This window comes from Lupinus angustifolius, unplaced genomic scaffold (genome assembly GCF_001865875.1).
Source record: "Lupinus angustifolius cultivar Tanjil unplaced genomic scaffold, LupAngTanjil_v1.0 Scaffold_536, whole genome shotgun sequence".
NCBI classification, from domain to species: domain Eukaryota; kingdom Viridiplantae; phylum Streptophyta; class Magnoliopsida; order Fabales; family Fabaceae; genus Lupinus; species Lupinus angustifolius.
Genome location: NW_017727885.1, coordinates 67,812 through 85,524, shown reverse-complemented (window position 1 = coordinate 85,524; position 17,713 = coordinate 67,812). Strand labels below are relative to the sequence as shown.

The window sequence follows — 17,713 nt, the reverse complement described above, 5'->3', positions numbered from 1 at the left end:
TGACACTTTAATGCTTGGACCAACTTATAATTTTCGTGAACCAAACTCATTCTAACTTGTCTAATATTATTTGGTAGGTAAATAAAGACTATTGTAGCCGTTAGAGGGAGATTGCTCGAAGGGAATCACAAAGTGATCGTGGAGGAGCTTAATGGAGCATTTATGAGGCTTAAACACTATGTTTGGACCATTGGAGCTAAATCCACCTGGGCACAATTCATTCAGAGGAATCCTAAGTTAATTTCAGAGCTGTTGGAGCAAAGTTGCTCGTCTGGAATTTGCATATGGTCGTTTGAGACCTTAATGGTGCATCAATGGTGCTTTATGCACATGTCTTAGCCGTTGGCAGCCTACCATCTTGCACCAACGACATCCTATGCTATTTAGTGCATCCTTAATCAACACTTAGCCATGGGAAATTCATTCCTTAGCAAAGGAATCCTATGCCAAGTCCAAGTGTACCCGAGGAGCATTAAGAAGGCTTAATTCCAACAATTCCCATGTGCCAAATTAGGAGAATCCAATGAAGCTCATCAAAGCTTAGTCGTGAGCATTAAGGAGTCTTCAAGTCTCTTGATCATATCACTTAATGGTTGAGTCGTGCACTTAAGGAGAAAAGGAATCCTATGTTCATCACTATCCAACCGTGGCAATCAAGCACCTTAGGTCATGTCATTAAGTTTGTTTTCAATTGTAATAAAGCACACGAAACACATGTGCAATTTCCTTTACTACTCGAATATAGTGTAATTTAGGAGTAGATTCATTTGGTTTTAGAGCATCCAATGTAAACTTGCTAAGCATGAGTCTTAGCTACAAACAGTGGGAGCCTTAGAGGCTTGCCTATATTGAATTCCTTTGTGAATCAAAAAGGATTATATCCTTGTGAGAGTATTCTCTAAACCTTCTTGACTGAACCAAAATTAGAAGTTCTTATCAAGAACCAAGTTCTTGTGGCGAGCATCACTTTGGCTTATCAACACCTCAAGTGTTGTGGCGCCTCCACCTCAAATATTTTCCAACTTCTATTATCCAAATACAATTCATTTCCGCTGCTTAATCCCAAGGGCTCTACTCAACCGTGAGCCTAGGCCATACACCAACCAAGATAGATCGTTTCAAGAGCCTTTTACCCAAGAGGTTCACATCAAAGAAGCTTTAGGGCGCTGGAAAATTTAGAACCAATTTACATCTCATTTTGATGCGAAATGGTCACTTAAAAAGGAAACAAGCGAATAAATAAAATAGAGCAAAAATGGACAAATGACGCCTAGAATTCTTATGTTGAAAAACCTCCTCAAATTGATAAGTTTCCAACCATGGGACCAAGGGGAGCACATCTGTCGTCCCACAGCTTTGTGTCACTCTATGTGTCAGGACGTATGATTGACCAGAAAAATATTTAATAATTATAATTTTAACTTACATTTTTTTTTCAATCAATCAGAATTAATTGTACATAGAGTGATACAAAAAGTGAGACAGCGGATGTCAAGATACCTTGTAAATGCTACTTCAACTTACTAGATTGAAGTTCATATGTCTTCAAGAGTCAATGAATAATTTCAAAACTTTGGAAAGTCCATTATTGAGTACATTCATTGGAACATCTAGCAAGATTTAATGGTTATGATATCCCATCAACTAAGGAGGGAACCCAACATGGGGAGGGCAGAGGAGGGCAGGGGAGGGGGTTGAATTTGAGACTCGTCAATCAGAACTTGAACGTTTGTTCTCAAAATCTGGAAGGCACCAAACTTAATTATTATATGTAAAATTATAAAATTTTATTTGGTGGTGTTCTGAAGAAAGGTAAAGAGTTGACTAGCCTATCTACCATTAGTGAGAGTTGTGCTTCAAAGTAATAAAACTCAACATATCTGTTGAGAATCTCCATCTTTTTGTGAAGCGTCACTTGAAGTGTATGCCTCATGTTGTCAGTGTAACCCCCATTCATCTTTAAAGAGGCATGTAGAATGCACAAGGACTTCTTTGTGGGAGTTGGAGCAAACAACTATATTCAGAGTTGTTCCTTTCAAGTTGATATTCTCATGTATCATCTTTTACACAAATACCTGATCGTTAGAAAGTCATATCTCAATTAAGAAATCATATTTTCCACTTACGTGTAATAACTGAAGTGCTTTTTTCCAGGACAAAAGGATTACAGCGGAAATGGAAAAATGCTATAGAATATGCAGAAAAACAAGTTTACAATTTTGAGGAGAACAATACACAAAAGGTAAATCAGCACTCAAGCATGTGAGAGATCAACGAACGACTTCATTACTATAATGGACGGATATCATAGATGCCAATGGTTATTTAAGGACTATAAATATCAAAGTCTTTCAAATAATTTAGTCTTCATTCCGCTGAACAAATTTACTTTCTTGAAGAATGAACATCTTCATTTGAAGAAAGAACAATTGCATTTGAAAGATAAAGTGTAAACTACAAAATTAGTTCAACAAGTTTGAAATGAGTTAGTATATAGAAAACATTTTCATCATGAGTTACATTTTTTATCCTCTATTAAGTTAAAGTTTTTTATTTCCAAATGTTCCTTAGGCTTAATAATAAATCATACTGCACAATATGTATGGAAGAATTGAATTTGATTGTAAACTAGTAATAGTTATACTAGTTCTCATCATACTTGTTTATGGGAAGCTTGCAAAGGCTAAAACAAATAATACTCACACTTAGTATATAGAGGCTAATGTATAGAATAACTTGATATTGGTTGAAGAGGCTAAATAAAGAATACACATACAACAAATATTTAGAGACTTTGTTAATAAAACTCTAGAAAACTATGAGTTTGGAGAGACTCATTTATCAAAGAATATTGGTCATGCCTATAGAGGTGTTAAATAATTGTTTGAGCCTGAACATGCTTCATTGAAAATTATACTCACTTGATCGTGGAGATGGTAGGTTCAGAATAATACTTGCAATCAGGATCTTTGAGAACGTAGGTTAAAAATAATACTTTCATATCTAAAATGACGGCTTTGTGTAATAGACAGAAAGGAGAAGGTTCGTGCACCAATGCACGATTTTGCACTAGAAACAAGTCCTCCACATGAAATAAGGCAAGGTTCCGTCTAAAATGTAGTCTATGGTATACATCTTGACATGTGACTAATAAATAATTTTTTATTTATGAACTCAATTAAAGCATGTCTTTTCAAGAATTAGTTCTCCTCATCTGGTATTAAGCATCTTTGTTATATTAAGTATGAATGTTCAATAAAATAAGCAGAGTATATAAATATTTAAAATCTCAAATCTACATGCTTAAAACAAATAGGTTATTTGGATAGAGTATGAAAATTAATTAATTAAAAAGGAAGAAAAATTGTAGTAATACAGAAAAATATCCAATGAAATCAACAATAAGCTAAGGATCATTAAGAATTATGTTATTAAATAAGGCATTAATAGAATATTAAATTTAAAAAGAACTATTTAAGGATGAAATACCAAAATATACATTCAAGGAGTAGAAGTGTTAAAGTATATTTTCATGAATGAATACATACCAATAGAATTAATAATATGAAATGGACGAACAATAAAAAATGCTAGAGATGATACTTTTAGAATATTACCTAGAAATTTAACACACCAAAAACTAAAGATCACAATTGATACAAATTTTGAAATATCAAGAATAAAATGAAATACATATCAAAAACTAATAATATACCATAAAATATGAGGAATTAAAATATAACCTTATAGTAATGTGATGAGTATACACAAGCAATAATTTGATTAGTATTTTGAAAACTAATATATAGAAAAATATTATGAATGCTTTGTTTCAAGTTTTCCTATATTTTCTTTGTCTACTACCCCTATAAGTTGGGGCACGGATATTCCGGAGTCCCAACTTTAGATGGATTGAAGCATAATCATTGGAACTTAATGATTTTATGATTATATCTGCAAATTGAACTTGAGATGAGACGTGGAGAATTTTGACCAACCCATTAAATCATTCTTCTCTTAGTGTATGACAATCCAACTCTACATGTTTCGTCATTTCATGAAAGACAGAATTATAATCAATGTGAATGGTAGATTGGTTGTCACAATATCAAATTGTTGATGAAAAACGTAGGTTCTACAAGTCTTTGTGTAAATAGGTGATCCACTTGATCTCACAAGTTGTAATAGTCGTAGTTCTATATTTTGCCTCACAGGAACACCCTTAGACAATTTTTTCTTAGATTTTTATGTAATCAACGAACTCCCTAGATAGATACAATAACTTGTGATAGATCTCTTTGTATCTAGGCAATAAGCCCAACCATTATCACTATTGGTAGTGACTGATGTTGAATATTTTAAGGAAAACAAAAGAGCAAGTGTAGGCATTCCTTTGATATATTTGATCATTCTAAGGGTTGCATCATGGTGATTATAGGTGGAAGTGGACATAATTGAGCAAGATGATAGACAAAAAAGACAAGATCAGGTCTAATATTGGTGAGATAAACCAATCTTTCTACTAACCTGCTATAGGCAATTGGATCAGCATAAGGCTCACTGGAATTTGACTTAGGTGAGTTCGAGCAAGCATAGGAGTAGGATAAAGTTTGCAAGCCAGAAGTCCTACATCTGATATTATCTCCAAGGTATGCTTTCTTTGGTTCATTGAGAGCCCTTCTTTATTCCTTAGATATCTTGAATCCTAAGAAGTACTTCAGATCACCAAGATACTTGATCGGGAAAGCATTGTCCAATCTTGTTTTGAGTTCATTAATCTCACTTAGATCGTTGTGAGTTAAGATAATGTCATCCATATAGACCGGAACAATAGTGATAGAACCAATGGATGAATACTTGATGATCAAGAATGATCACTCTTGGATTTCTCATATCCACTTTTGATTAAGAAGGTGGATAATTTGGAAAACTATTGCCTACTAGTTTGTTTAAGTCTATAAAGAGATATCTGAAGTATGCATATTTGGTTAACTCCATTTGAAACTAATCCCGGAGACAGAGTCATATACTTCATCTATTAGGTCTCCACGGAGAAAGACTTTGTTCAAATCTAATTGTTTTATAAACCATTTATCAATTGATAATAGAGCAATTAACAACCTCATAGTGGTTATATTGACAATTGTTGAAAATGAATCCAAGTAATTTATCCCTTCTATTTGTGTATATCCTTTCACCGCTAACTTAGCCATATATATTTCTATGTTATCATATTCCTTGTGTGTTATTTTGAAGATTCACTTACATCCAATAGTTAATTTGTCTTTAGGTAGGGTAGTTAGCATCAAAGTATTATTTTGAGAAAGGGTTTGTAGTACATTTTGAATAACATTTTTCTGGTGATTGTGTTGTATGACTTGTGTGTATGATTTGAGTTCAATATGTCTAAAGATGGATAAATTTGTTTTCTTTTGTGGTGAGGAGAGGGAGTCATAGGATAACTAAGAAAAGATTTGATAGGAAGTTGTGGTATTAGATTCAACACAATTAATATTGTGAATTAAATCATAGTGATAATCTTGTAAGAGTGATAAGAGGTTTTGTGACTCTACCACTTCTTCTAGGTATATGAGATGATTTTTGTTTTTGTGTTGTACATGATGGATTGGCATTTGGTAATTCATCTAAGTTGGGCGAAGGGGATTGAGTATGTTGTCTTATAAGTTTATAGAGGTTCTAGTAATGAACATGTCATCATATAGAGTTGAGGTATTTTCTGTAGGATCAATGTCTAATAAATTTGGGCGATTTGAGTTGTGGTGAAAAGGAATCCAGCTTAGTTTTCTATAGGGAGAGATGAACTTATAGAAAACTATTTTATGTTGAACACTAATTCTCTAGTGATCAAATTGAGCACTATATATCCCTTGATACCTTTCTTATAGCCTAGGGACAAGTACTTGTTTGCTCCTAAGTCAAGTTTGGTTCTGTTCATTATTGATAAGTTAACATATGTAACATAAACATTTGAAAACCCTAAAGTATTATAAATGAGGCTTCCTAAGGTGGAGCATTTGTTAAGGTGATTTTCCTTCTAAGATGGGTGTAGGTAACACATTAATGGACAATATGTTTCTCATCATAAGACCAATAAATCTTGGGCATTGGCTATGGATCAAAAGAGTCCTTACTAAATTTTGGTGTTTTCTTTTTGCTACTCCATTCTATTTGGGAGTGTAGACACAAGAAGTTTGATGTATTATCTCTCTACTTGAGTAAAATGACATCATAGATAATTTTTGTTTATTATTGCTCCTAATTGCTAACCGGAAAATAGGAATATAAATATTACCTTGGTGTCACAAGCAAGTATAGAGTAAGGGGTTATCGTATCCACAAGGACTTGTTAGATACTAGCCTTTCAACAAAAAAATATTATTTTAAGTTATGATTCAAAGGGTTTGTTTGTTTGATGACACAAGTAAATCAAAATTATAATGATAAAGAGAATTGGGATTGAACTTCACACTTACTATCTTTGCATACCTGATTCTTAAGGCAATTCATTATGTAATGATTATTCCATAAAATGACCTCAAAATTACTAAAAGTTAATGTCTTAGTCAATTTAGCAACTTATGCAAGAAAGCCCAATGCCTAGTGACTTTGATACATAATAATAAGCAATATGACTTACAAAATCATGCTGCTATGTCTAGTGATACAACCATGTAAGTTGAGTAAAAATGCAACACCTCAATTGTGCTAGTGCTGGCCGTCGATGTCTTGGTCTATAATAGCACTTCACCTAAAGTAGATTTATGTCTAGTAGCTACAATAATAAAATTCAATTTTATGAACCCTCAAACACATCTCTATGTCTAGTAACACATGTTATTCAGTTTGAGAGTTATAAAATCACAATATTATTTCTATATCTACATACCAAAAAGAGAAGTGTATGAAATGACAAATAATACACGTCTATGTCTAGCAAATGTACTACTTATTGAATTATACAAGTACAAAATAATGCAAGAAAGAACCACAGCAACTTATTCTAATATCATGCAATAAGATGATCAAACTTAAAGCAAGTATAAAGTAAATACACAACTAAAATATAATCAGAACTTCATGAATAAATGGTGAATCAGTGTTTATACATCAAACTCATGTTACATTCAATCCCGACAATGGTTTTAACTACTCATGTTCACAAGGTGTAAGTAGGATAGAGAAAACATTAACTTCTCTAATACTTACACCTCGATTTCATGATTAAAATGAGCTAAACTACCTTAGAAACTCAAAAAAGAATTATTACAAATTATTACGAAGTGTATATCCTCTGGTTTGAGTTAGAAGTCCTTAAATAGTGTTCTAGTGCTATCCTATGCGCTTAGCGCACCTCCTTTGGCCTATGGTGACCTTCCAACGCATCCACTTGCATTGGGTGCACCTCCGTACGCTCAGCACACCACCCACCACGCTTAGCGCAAGTGGGTGCACTAAACGCATATGAAAAAGTGGCAAAATGCTAACTTTCAATGATGTTTTCACTAGGCGTGGAAATCAGTGCTTGGTGCAGCTATATTTGATCATTTCGACAATCCGACCATTCACATTGAAGCTCCATCAATTAAGAACAACATATCAAAGTTTCAGCTCGATTTGACGGTGAACGAATGTGTTATTTTGATTTTATTCTGACATGTCATGGCTGAATTCTTGTTTTTATTTAGCACTTATCTTTTTGCCATAATTCATCCGGATTAAGCTTAGAAAACACTAAAGAGGTGAGACTTGAATATTTAAACAAGTTTTAATCATGTATTAATATAATTTCAGTCATTTGAGTTGATTAAGTAGTTAAAGTGTCATAAAAATTATATAAAATATGACCAATTTAGCATTTAACACTAACTACCTTGACTTTGCTAGAAAATTGAGTATCAGCCATAGCTATAAAGCCTTGCAATAGTTTAAGGACTCAACTTTGATTTTCATGAGAACATAGGATATTGTAAAGCCTACCTCCACCAATCATCTCAAAGTATCCTTCTCCTCAATCTTGAAAGATGTATCAAAGGATAGAACAAAAGAGGAAACATAGGTAAGCTTAGTAATGGATAACATATTGTATATGGTTAGTGGTTGTGTGAGGGGATGGTTACTAAAATTTGTGTGATTAATTCAATCTTATTTGGGAGTTTTACTCTAATAGGTTTTATTTTGTGGTATGAGGAGAATATGGATAAAGAAGAAATAAATTATCAGCGACACCACTATCTAAAATTCATGATACATTCACATTTTGGATCATGATAACCTTCAATTTATGCATTTTTTACAATAGATGTAGTGCATAAGATCCAAGTTCTTCCTTCTGCCATCTTGGCTCTGGATTTGAATTAGATTGTTTAAGAAGATTCATCAATAATTGTTATTATTGTTTGGTTAAACCAAATAAATTGCCTTCTTCTTCCTTGTAGTGGTAGATTTCTTGTTGATTTAGATGGCCACTTTCTACATGGGAATCATTAACCACTGCACAGTTAGTTTGTTTACAGGAAATCCACGTAGTCTATAAAAAGTTCCCCTCTATGACCACTCTTCTTGCTCCGAGTACAAAATTTGCTGATGGTTGGATCCTTTGTATCCCATATTATTCCAAGTTGATTGTCCTCTGCCAAAAATAATTGGACCTCCTCTCCTATTGCTTGAATTCCTTCCTGAGAATCATCCCCTTCTCCAATTAGCTCCATTTGTTAATGTCTTACCTATATCGCATTGCAATATAGTTGTCTCCTTATTGAATCACCAAATAAAACACTCTACTCGTGTTCGGTAATAGCTCAATGAACATTATCTGTGACCTCACAATAGTGTATGCATCATTCAAGCTTTCTAAGAATCTTATCACTTTATCCTTTGTTCTATACTTCTTCACACTCACTAATGCATCACAAGTGCATTTAACATCACTTGTGCACTTAGGGAGAGGTCTAAAGTCATCCAATTCATGTCATAGGATCTTTAATTAGGTGAAGTAATCAATTGAACTCTAGTTGTCATATAAAAGTCTATGGGCTCAATGCACTCGAGGTAAATTTTTGTCATGTTAAAAACCTCAAAGTTACACTATTTAGTTCTAAATTGACATTCAAAGTATAATAGATGTCAAATTCATCATAACATTTTATTAGATTATAATTATGGTTATATTTCCTTGAAATAGATTTATGACCCTACGGATGTGCAAAATGCATTCATGTCATTACATATCATGTTCATCCATATCACTAATGCATCTATTCATATATGCATTTATTTAAAAAAATAAAATTAAAAATCATTAAAACACTCAAACATTCATATATTCAATTAATCAAAACAAAAACAAAAAATATCATTTAGCGTTCATCCACTTGTTCATTCATGCATAAATAAATAAATAAAAAATTTAAACATTATATTTCCTACATTACCATATATTTTAACATGCAACATCTGAAAAGCAAAATTAAGTCAATTTCCCATTAGGTTAAATAATTATTTTTTTACTCAATTGTGGTTAGTACTATAATTTTTGGGGTTTTAACTTTATTAGGTTATTTTTCATCCCAAGAAACATTTTTTTTTATCCTGAAACTTGTTTTATACTGAGTTTGAATAATCCAATTTTAGCCATTAATTATCCGGTTTCATTTTCAAATTTTTAAAAAATGAAACATTTTTAATGGGTCAATTAATTGAAGGATACCACATTATTTTTAACATGTGTGAGTTTGATTATAAATAGGAGATTGATCATGTCAAAAATTCATTCCCAAAATAGGAAAAAAGAAGATGAGTTTTGTGTTAGTAATAGTTCATAATGGGATGAGATCCTCTCTAATAATGAAAATTCAGATGAGATCCAATTTAACTTAATAATATAAAAAAATTAATTTAAAATAATTTAAAATTTATACAGTTAAAAAAATTAATTTAAAAAAGTTATATTTTATACCGTTAAAAAAATTTAAATGTTACATATCATTGATATTTGTTAGGGTAGGAGATGATCCATAATCAAAGCACAACAGCTTTTCCTTCTTTCTGTGCCTCGTATTCACTGCACATAATTCCCTTGGGTTTCGGCCACAAGCTAAAAAAAGTCGAATATGGCCAATAGTCATCTTTGTCTTTTTGGACGTTGCATTTTTTCTTCTTTCTATTTTTGTTTCTTAATTAATAAAAAATAACAGTGATAATTAAATAAACAACAACTAAAATAGGAGATATATACTTTTATAGTATGAATTATTAACTTATCATCTTTGCTAATGATAATTAATAATAAAAGTTCATGTTTACTTTTAATAATTGTTAATTGAAATAGTAATAATATTTGTATATTCGGCAATTATGTATAAGGTTGCTTTTTATGCAATTTTTTATTATAATTGAATTGTAAAAATTTCTATTAATTATTTAATTAAAAAACTATGTAGAAAGTTGTGATGCGGACACAAGCGCTTCTGCCTCACTCACTTGAAGTGAGTGTGCTGATAATTACTAAAGTTGTGATGTTGGCACGAGCGCTACTGTTTCACCCATTTGAAGTAGGTAAGTGAACTTAATTAATTTTAAAAATTTATTTCTTTAAGTCGAGTTATGGTGTAGACACGAGTGATGTTATCTCACTCACTTGAAGTTGGTAAATAGGTAATTAACAAAACTTATCTTTTTAAGTCGAGATGTGGTGCGAACACGAGTACTATTGTCTCACTCATTTTGAGTAGCTAAGCGAAATTAATTTATTAAAAAAAACTTATCAATTAAGTCAAGATGCGGCATGGACACGAGTGTTGTTGCCTTACTCACTTAATGATGACAACCTCCTGAGAGTTGCCTTAGAATTAGGATTGTTTTAGCTTGATATTAGACTTATTAATGTGTGAATTCAGTTTGGTATGAAAAGTTGGGGTTTTTGGTAGGATTTAGGTTTGGTTTGGAGGTTTAAATAGGCTAGGGTTTGTGTATGGGTTATATATTGTCTCGACTTGATAAGGTATTTAGGGTTGGTGGATTTTTTTGGTGTTTAAGGGATTGGTTTATAGAGTTATGGTTTACGGTTGGAGTGTTTAAGGTAGGATGGTTGTGGGGTTTGGGGTTGTTTGGCTTGGGTATGTGTCGGGGATTGATTCACGGCTGAATGTATGATTTAGGGTTTGATGGACTTCGGTTGGATGTTGGAATGAGGGGTGTCGATTTCGGTTAGGGTATGAGTTGTAAGTTTGGTGTCTTCAGTTGGGGTTGTATATATAAGTTTTTAGGTGAGTGATTTGTATGATGGAGGTGAAGATAGATTAAGAATGGAAGGGGGTGACGCCACAAGTAAGGTAACTTGATAAGTCTATGGAGGTCCACCACAAGCAAGGATGCTTAATAAGAACAAAGGTTGGCCATGGCCAAGTTAGGTTTAGGAGAATAATTCTCTACTAAAAACACAAATCCGATTTTTATAAAAAATAAACTTAACTTTTATTAATCACCATTCAAAATATAAATAGGCAGATTTACCTTGCTGAAAAGATAGAAATGAACTAAGTCTAAACCTAATTTAATTCTAATAAACAAAAGAATAAAATCCTAACTAATATCAATTGGTTGAGCCGAAATCTCCTTGTCATTTGAGTTTGTTAGATGTTGATCTTTGACTAGGAATATGTTGAAACTTGGCCATGGCTGATTTGGAGGTTGAAGATTAGATCTATCTTCTACCTTATCTCTTAAACTTGGACACGCCTACCTTGAAGGATTTTGAATTCTTTTGGCCGAATTCCATAATCATAGGACTTTTTGATGGCTAAAATTTGTGATGAACAAATCACCTAATCTTCACATTATCTTTAAGCAAAATAGAAATAGATTTTCATAATATAAGCTGGTTGATTTCCCTTAAGTGTAGTCGTGCCTTATCAATCCTTAAATGTAGTTGTGCCTTATCAACCCAACCTGGTTGATTCCCTTAAGTGTAGTTGTGCTTTATCTTGAGTATTTGATCAACTCCATTTGAAAAATAAAAGCATAGTCGTGCACACTCCCTTGAATCATGCTATCTTGTCTTGATTCATGCCATGTAAGAGTTTGATCATGTCTTGATTCCAATTGTACTAGTAGTACCAATGAGCTTTGTCCTAGCCATGTTACACTTGCCTTAGTCGTGACTCCATTGCCTAAACAAACTACTTGGCCATTAATGGGCCATGATACAAATGAATAAATAATTTCCCAACCCTCCCATGATTTATTGAATTGAAAATACTTCAATGAAAATAAACCTAAGACTATATGAAAATGCAATTTCATTTATTTTATTCAATGCAAATAAAATAAACCTAAATTGAAATGTAACCTAAGGACATGAATGTCCTTCCTTCATGTAATCTCCAGGGTCAATTGAGTCTTTTGAGACCTTCAAGGTTGTTGATTTGGCTTTGGTCCTAGTCATAGGACCTTCATGACTTCTCTTGTCCTTGGGGTCAAAGGTTTCCCTAGGAGGGTTTACATCACTTAAAGTGGTTAAGAAGGTAATTAGTTAAAAAAAACTTATCTCTTTATGTTGAGTTAAGGTGTAAATATGGGTGACGCTGCTTTACTCACTTAAGTTGGGTAAGTATAACATAAAAAAAATCCATCCTTTTTGATATAGTTGTGGTGCAAACATGAGTATTATTGTATCGCATAAATTGATAAAATCCATCCATTTAACTTGACTTGTGGTGCAAACACAAGTGTTGTTATTTCACTCTCTTAAAGTGGATAAACAAAAAATAATTTCTAAATCATCTTCCAAAAAATAAATTAAATAAATCTCTCAAACCAAGTAATTCATTTCTAAACCCAAAAGTATATAGCCTTGATTCTCTAGTGTACTTAGGAATACTTAGAAATAAGATTAGCTTTTGTCCGATACAAAAATAAAAAAATGTATTTTATTTTAATAAATAATTTAAGGTATAAAAATCGATGCAATTAGATATGTATCATTTTGTATTGGCAGAGGAAGTACTAACACCTACCCTAATCTGTTATCGACTTTTGAATCTAAATCTCTAATTTAATGATCATTGTGCTCCAAATTGGGCTAAAATTGAGGTTTTCAGAATTTTCTAAGTCTAATAACCACAATCAATTAATATCAATATTTTTTTTGTTACATATCGATTGAAAAATAAAAACATTAAGTAATACATACATGTCACATTAGATAATCTTTTTGTATTACCTATAGCAATGTTAATCGGCACACAATTTTGATGCCTTTAATTTTTTATTACAAAATGTCTGAGTCCTTCTGAATGGGAAGAATGAAAATATTGATTTCATTTGTCAAATTTTAAAAATGGCAAAGTTGAAATATAAAAATTATAAGTATATGAATATCCTTTATTATGTTATGCTAGATATTTAAAACTTTAAACTCTGCCTCCAATAATGCTTCAAAACTGTCAAATAGATTTATTTGGTTTTTTATGTGCGCATCTAATGAGAGATTAGAATCATTGTGACAAATTTAATGACGGTAAAAAAAATTTCCCGCGGTTTCAAACTGCCAATAGTGTGCTTTCAAAATAAGTGTAATGAGGATCAATAAGAATAAAAATTTATGGTTATTATTCTTTAACAATTTATGTGACTCCATTAATACAAGATGTCATCAAATTGACTTTTATTGGGTAGCTAGATTGCTTACGAGAAATGTTAAATGTTAGGAATTTGACTTTTCTTGTGACTATTGCATATGAGAAATGTTAAATTTTAGTATGTATAAGCATATTAATATGCTGAACAAACGAACTTGGTTTAAGTGGTACATGTTTGATTTTCCTTAAACAATGTTTCGAGTTCAAGTCTTGTGAATAGAAAAAATGTCCACTGAGAGAATTAGCTCCACGTACTTGTGGGAAACCAAAAAAATATTAATCTACTAAAAGGAAAGTTAATAACTAGCAAGATTATTTGCTCACATGTAATGATAAACATAGGATAACTATAAAATTGTATATTTGAGTGAGAAATTGTTCCAAAAAATGAGTTAGTATTTGACGTACACAATCAACATTATTATTGTACTATGAATTTTGGGGTGACTTTCGTCATTATTTGAATTTGATTATTTTTGAACTTAAAATATAAAGTGGGATATTTAATTTGTTTATTTTGTTCTTTTTCAGACTTTAAGGTTCATAATAATGATACCAACTTTATGAAATGTACAGAGAATATTTCTAACTATAAGTTTTATAATTCTAAATTAAATGCTACGAGAACTTCTATATTCTTTGAGGATCGGAATAATCGAGTTTAATTTAATGGCCTATTCATACATATACTTCTGATGAAGCTAGTACAAAACTTCTTCAAGACAAATTTGTTGAAACTCTAGTTCAAGATGAATTAGCTTATTAGAACTCAAGATCCTCAAGATGAATTAATTGTTCTGGATAACTATATAGTATTTAACTAAGATCATGAGGAAAATGAAAGAATGATGCAAAATGATCTGAGTAATTTTCCTGAAATCATACTTGATTTCAATTTAGAAAAATGGATTAATTAATGCAGTGAAAAAAATTTGGGAACTTCACCCGATACTATAAGATCCTAAATATATTGGTTGCAAATGAATATTTAAGATCAAAAGAAATTCCAAATATAAAATGGAAAAAATTAAGTCTCGTTTTATAACAAAAAGATAAACTCAAAAGGAATATATTAAATTTAAGGAGATTTTCTTTATGGTTTTATTTAAGGCCTTTTTAGGACAATCATGACTCTATCTTTTTGCACATTATGATTTGGAGCTTAATTAGATTGATGTCAATAGAACATTTATGTAAATACTGATAAAACTATTTATATGGTGAAACCATAAAACTTTGTGTTAGGAGACCAAAGAAAATGATTTGCAAATAGACAAATTATCTTAGCTAAAATAGACGTCTCGCCAGTGGTACCGTAAGTTTCATTAGGTGACTCTCTCTTTTTTGTTTAAGATGGATGTGGCTAATGAATGTGTGTGTATCACAAACTTATTGGGGGAAAGTACATTTTCCTAGGATTGTATGTTAATGACATACTTCTTGCCACTAACAATATAGGCATGTTGTACAAATCCAATATATTTTTATCAAGAAATTTCACAAACTTATTGGAGACACCTTTTATGTATTAGGGATCCAAATACTTCGAGACTCATCTAGACTCTAGGATTGTCACAAAGAAGCTATATCAATACTATTTGACATGCATGAGTGCAAATTAAGTGATGTCCCGATTGTTAAGGGAGACAAATGTAGTTCCAGTTAATAGTAAACCAACACACCTCTAACCCAAAATAAGAGAAGTATGATAAATTTTATTAGATGATAAATTAATACAATCATCGATAGAAGTGATTATTTATTCTTTTCGGGTCATACTATATATATGTATGTGTGTATTTCAATTGCACTTATTTTCTCCCAAAGTAACGTAGATATGACAATTAATGTCCATTTCCTAGAGAGCTAGGAAGTTAAAGATGGAGTTCAAGGACAGAATGTGATGGCATAGTCAGGTCTAGCGTTGCAAGTAAATGTACTGCTCTTATCATCATAAGCATAACTGTAAGCATCAGGACATTGCTGTTCAAAAATTTGAGAGTAGTTAGTTGGAGGGCATGTAGCTGCTGTGTTATGGTCTTCGGTGCAACAATATTGAGGTTGATTGAATGCCAAGCAAGCACTCTTGCAAGCAATTACACTCCCATCAGACCCTTTGAGTTGCAGCTCTGTGGGACATACTGCATTGATATTCGCGGGACAGCTTGATGTTTTGCATTCTCCACTACCACCTTGTGGAGACACTGACATGGGCACGTTGAACCCATCCACGTTGCTCACATCATAGAAGTCTTGTCCTCCATTCTCTGCTACTGTGATTTCTATCAAAGTTGCTGGTGGGATCGCACCTGCACCATTGCATTCAACTAGACCAGAGGCGCAATCAGCGGTGGCACAACTGAATTTGCCGTTATTGTTTGAGCACCCAGTCCTAGCCCAAAAGCGACCAGACCATGGAGCTGGGAGGTCCACTGAGTTGGAAGCACCTGATGCTAGCTCAAAACCAGTTGTTGATAATTGAGGCTTTTGGTCACCAGTTAAGGTCCCTGGCCACACGGTGTAACTGCACCTGTTTGTGAAGGTAACTTTGGCTCCTTGAGTCACTGCATACAAATTAATAGTCATGAGCTCATTGAAGTTTATTGTTTTAATGTAGGTTAATAGGTATACCCATTACCAAGGGGAATTTTATTTCTTACATAATCGAAACACACATACAATTCTAAAGTAGTAGAATGGAAAACGTAGTTGAAATATATTACCATAGAAGAAGAATGCAAAGGTAAGGTAGAGAGCTACACGGGTGGTAGTCATTGTTGATGGCTTAATGTTATGCAAATTGGTATAAATGGGGAGTTCTTGTTTTTGAAGGTTGCTGGTGAAGTATGGACTCAATGTGCTTTGCAATATATATAGGGAAATAGGCTTGAATCTTCAACGATTCATATCATGTATGTGGAGCAATCATGTGTACTAAACGAAGAAGTTTGACTTAGTCCAAGTGTTGTTTGAGACAGCTATGTAGGTATGAAATTTCTCCCCCCATTTATTACTAAGTGTCAATTTTTCAACAAAAGCAGTTGTTCATTTATCGGTTACACTCTTATAATAATTATGCATTTTATTGTAGAGAAAGAAAACAAAACTATCATGAAAAAGTAGGTTTAAAGTAACAGAGTCTACAGTTTAAAAACAAAATTGGTACAGCTGATTTTATCTCTCAATATAAATATAATATATTGGACCTTGATATGTGGAAAAAGAATCAACTACTGGACTAAAATCTAATATCAGTGCTTGATACATATTTTAAATCTTCCATGTTCAAATATTAAATATTTTATTTTATTATAATTTCCAACACAATTATGTAATTTAAATGAATTAACATATATAATGTAAATGAAACAATATTCATAATTTGAACCATGTTGATAATAATGTAAATTAATAATAATTTCAATATATGATAAAGTAATAGGAAATTGGTATTTGGTAGAAGCAATTTCTATTAAATAATAAATAAAAGTAATAAAATATAATTTTTTCGAATAACAATAATAGCCAAATAATAAAATCTAATGCTAAAAGAAAATATAATGTTTAAATCAATAGTTATGAGTGATTACTATTCTTATTAATTCAATAGCTGATGGTTTCAATTTAGTAAATCGTTTTCCCCGACATCTATTCAAGAAACTAAAAGTTCTCAAATATATGGCAAAGGCTTTTTCTATAGAAATAAACTTTTTATTTATTTCGACAGAGTTAAAAATCTAAACAATCTGAATTAATTGAATGGTTGTGTCAGAAATTTCCTAAATTAAATTTCCACATTTCCGTAAAGAATGCAATTGTGAACTTTCTGTTCAATATTACTTCTTTACTAAATTGATATCATCAACTATTGAATTTGAATCAATAAGAATAATTATTACTCATAACTATTCTAATAATTATCCTTATCTATCCAAACATGACATTTTCTTTAAGATTTAGATTTTATATTTTGATATTATTGTTACTAGTGTGTACAGGCACTTCGTGCATCTCGGTCAATATTGCATCACATTATATATTCAGTTTTTAAATAA

The 17,713-nt window shown here is 31.9% G+C and overlaps 1 protein-coding gene across 1 annotated transcript; it reads right to left on the bottom strand.

The window, feature by feature from the left end:
* Positions 1 to 15,343: 15,343 nt before the first annotated feature.
* Positions 15,344 to 16,493, bottom strand: LOC109341627 (thaumatin-like protein 1b). The gene is made up of 2 exons (XM_019579569.1): positions 16,382 to 16,493; positions 15,344 to 16,222 (listed from the first exon to the last, which is right to left on the bottom strand). Exons 1-2 carry the CDS (start codon positions 16,431 to 16,433, stop codon positions 15,546 to 15,548), a joined length of 729 nt encoding a protein of 242 aa, XP_019435114.1. The 5' UTR covers positions 16,434 to 16,493; the 3' UTR covers positions 15,344 to 15,545.
* Positions 16,494 to 17,713: the final 1,220 nt, after the last annotated feature.

Bases quoted from the DNA above. Each gene is read 5' to 3' on its own strand.
- LOC109341627 (XM_019579569.1), bottom strand. From the start codon at position 16,433: ATGACTACCACCCGTGTAGCTCTCTACCTTACCTTTGCATTCTTCTTC. The intron at 16,223-16,381 runs GTAATATATTTC...ATTTGTATGCAG, and splicing joins CTTTGCATTCTTCTTCTATG to TGACTCAAGGAGCCAAAGTT.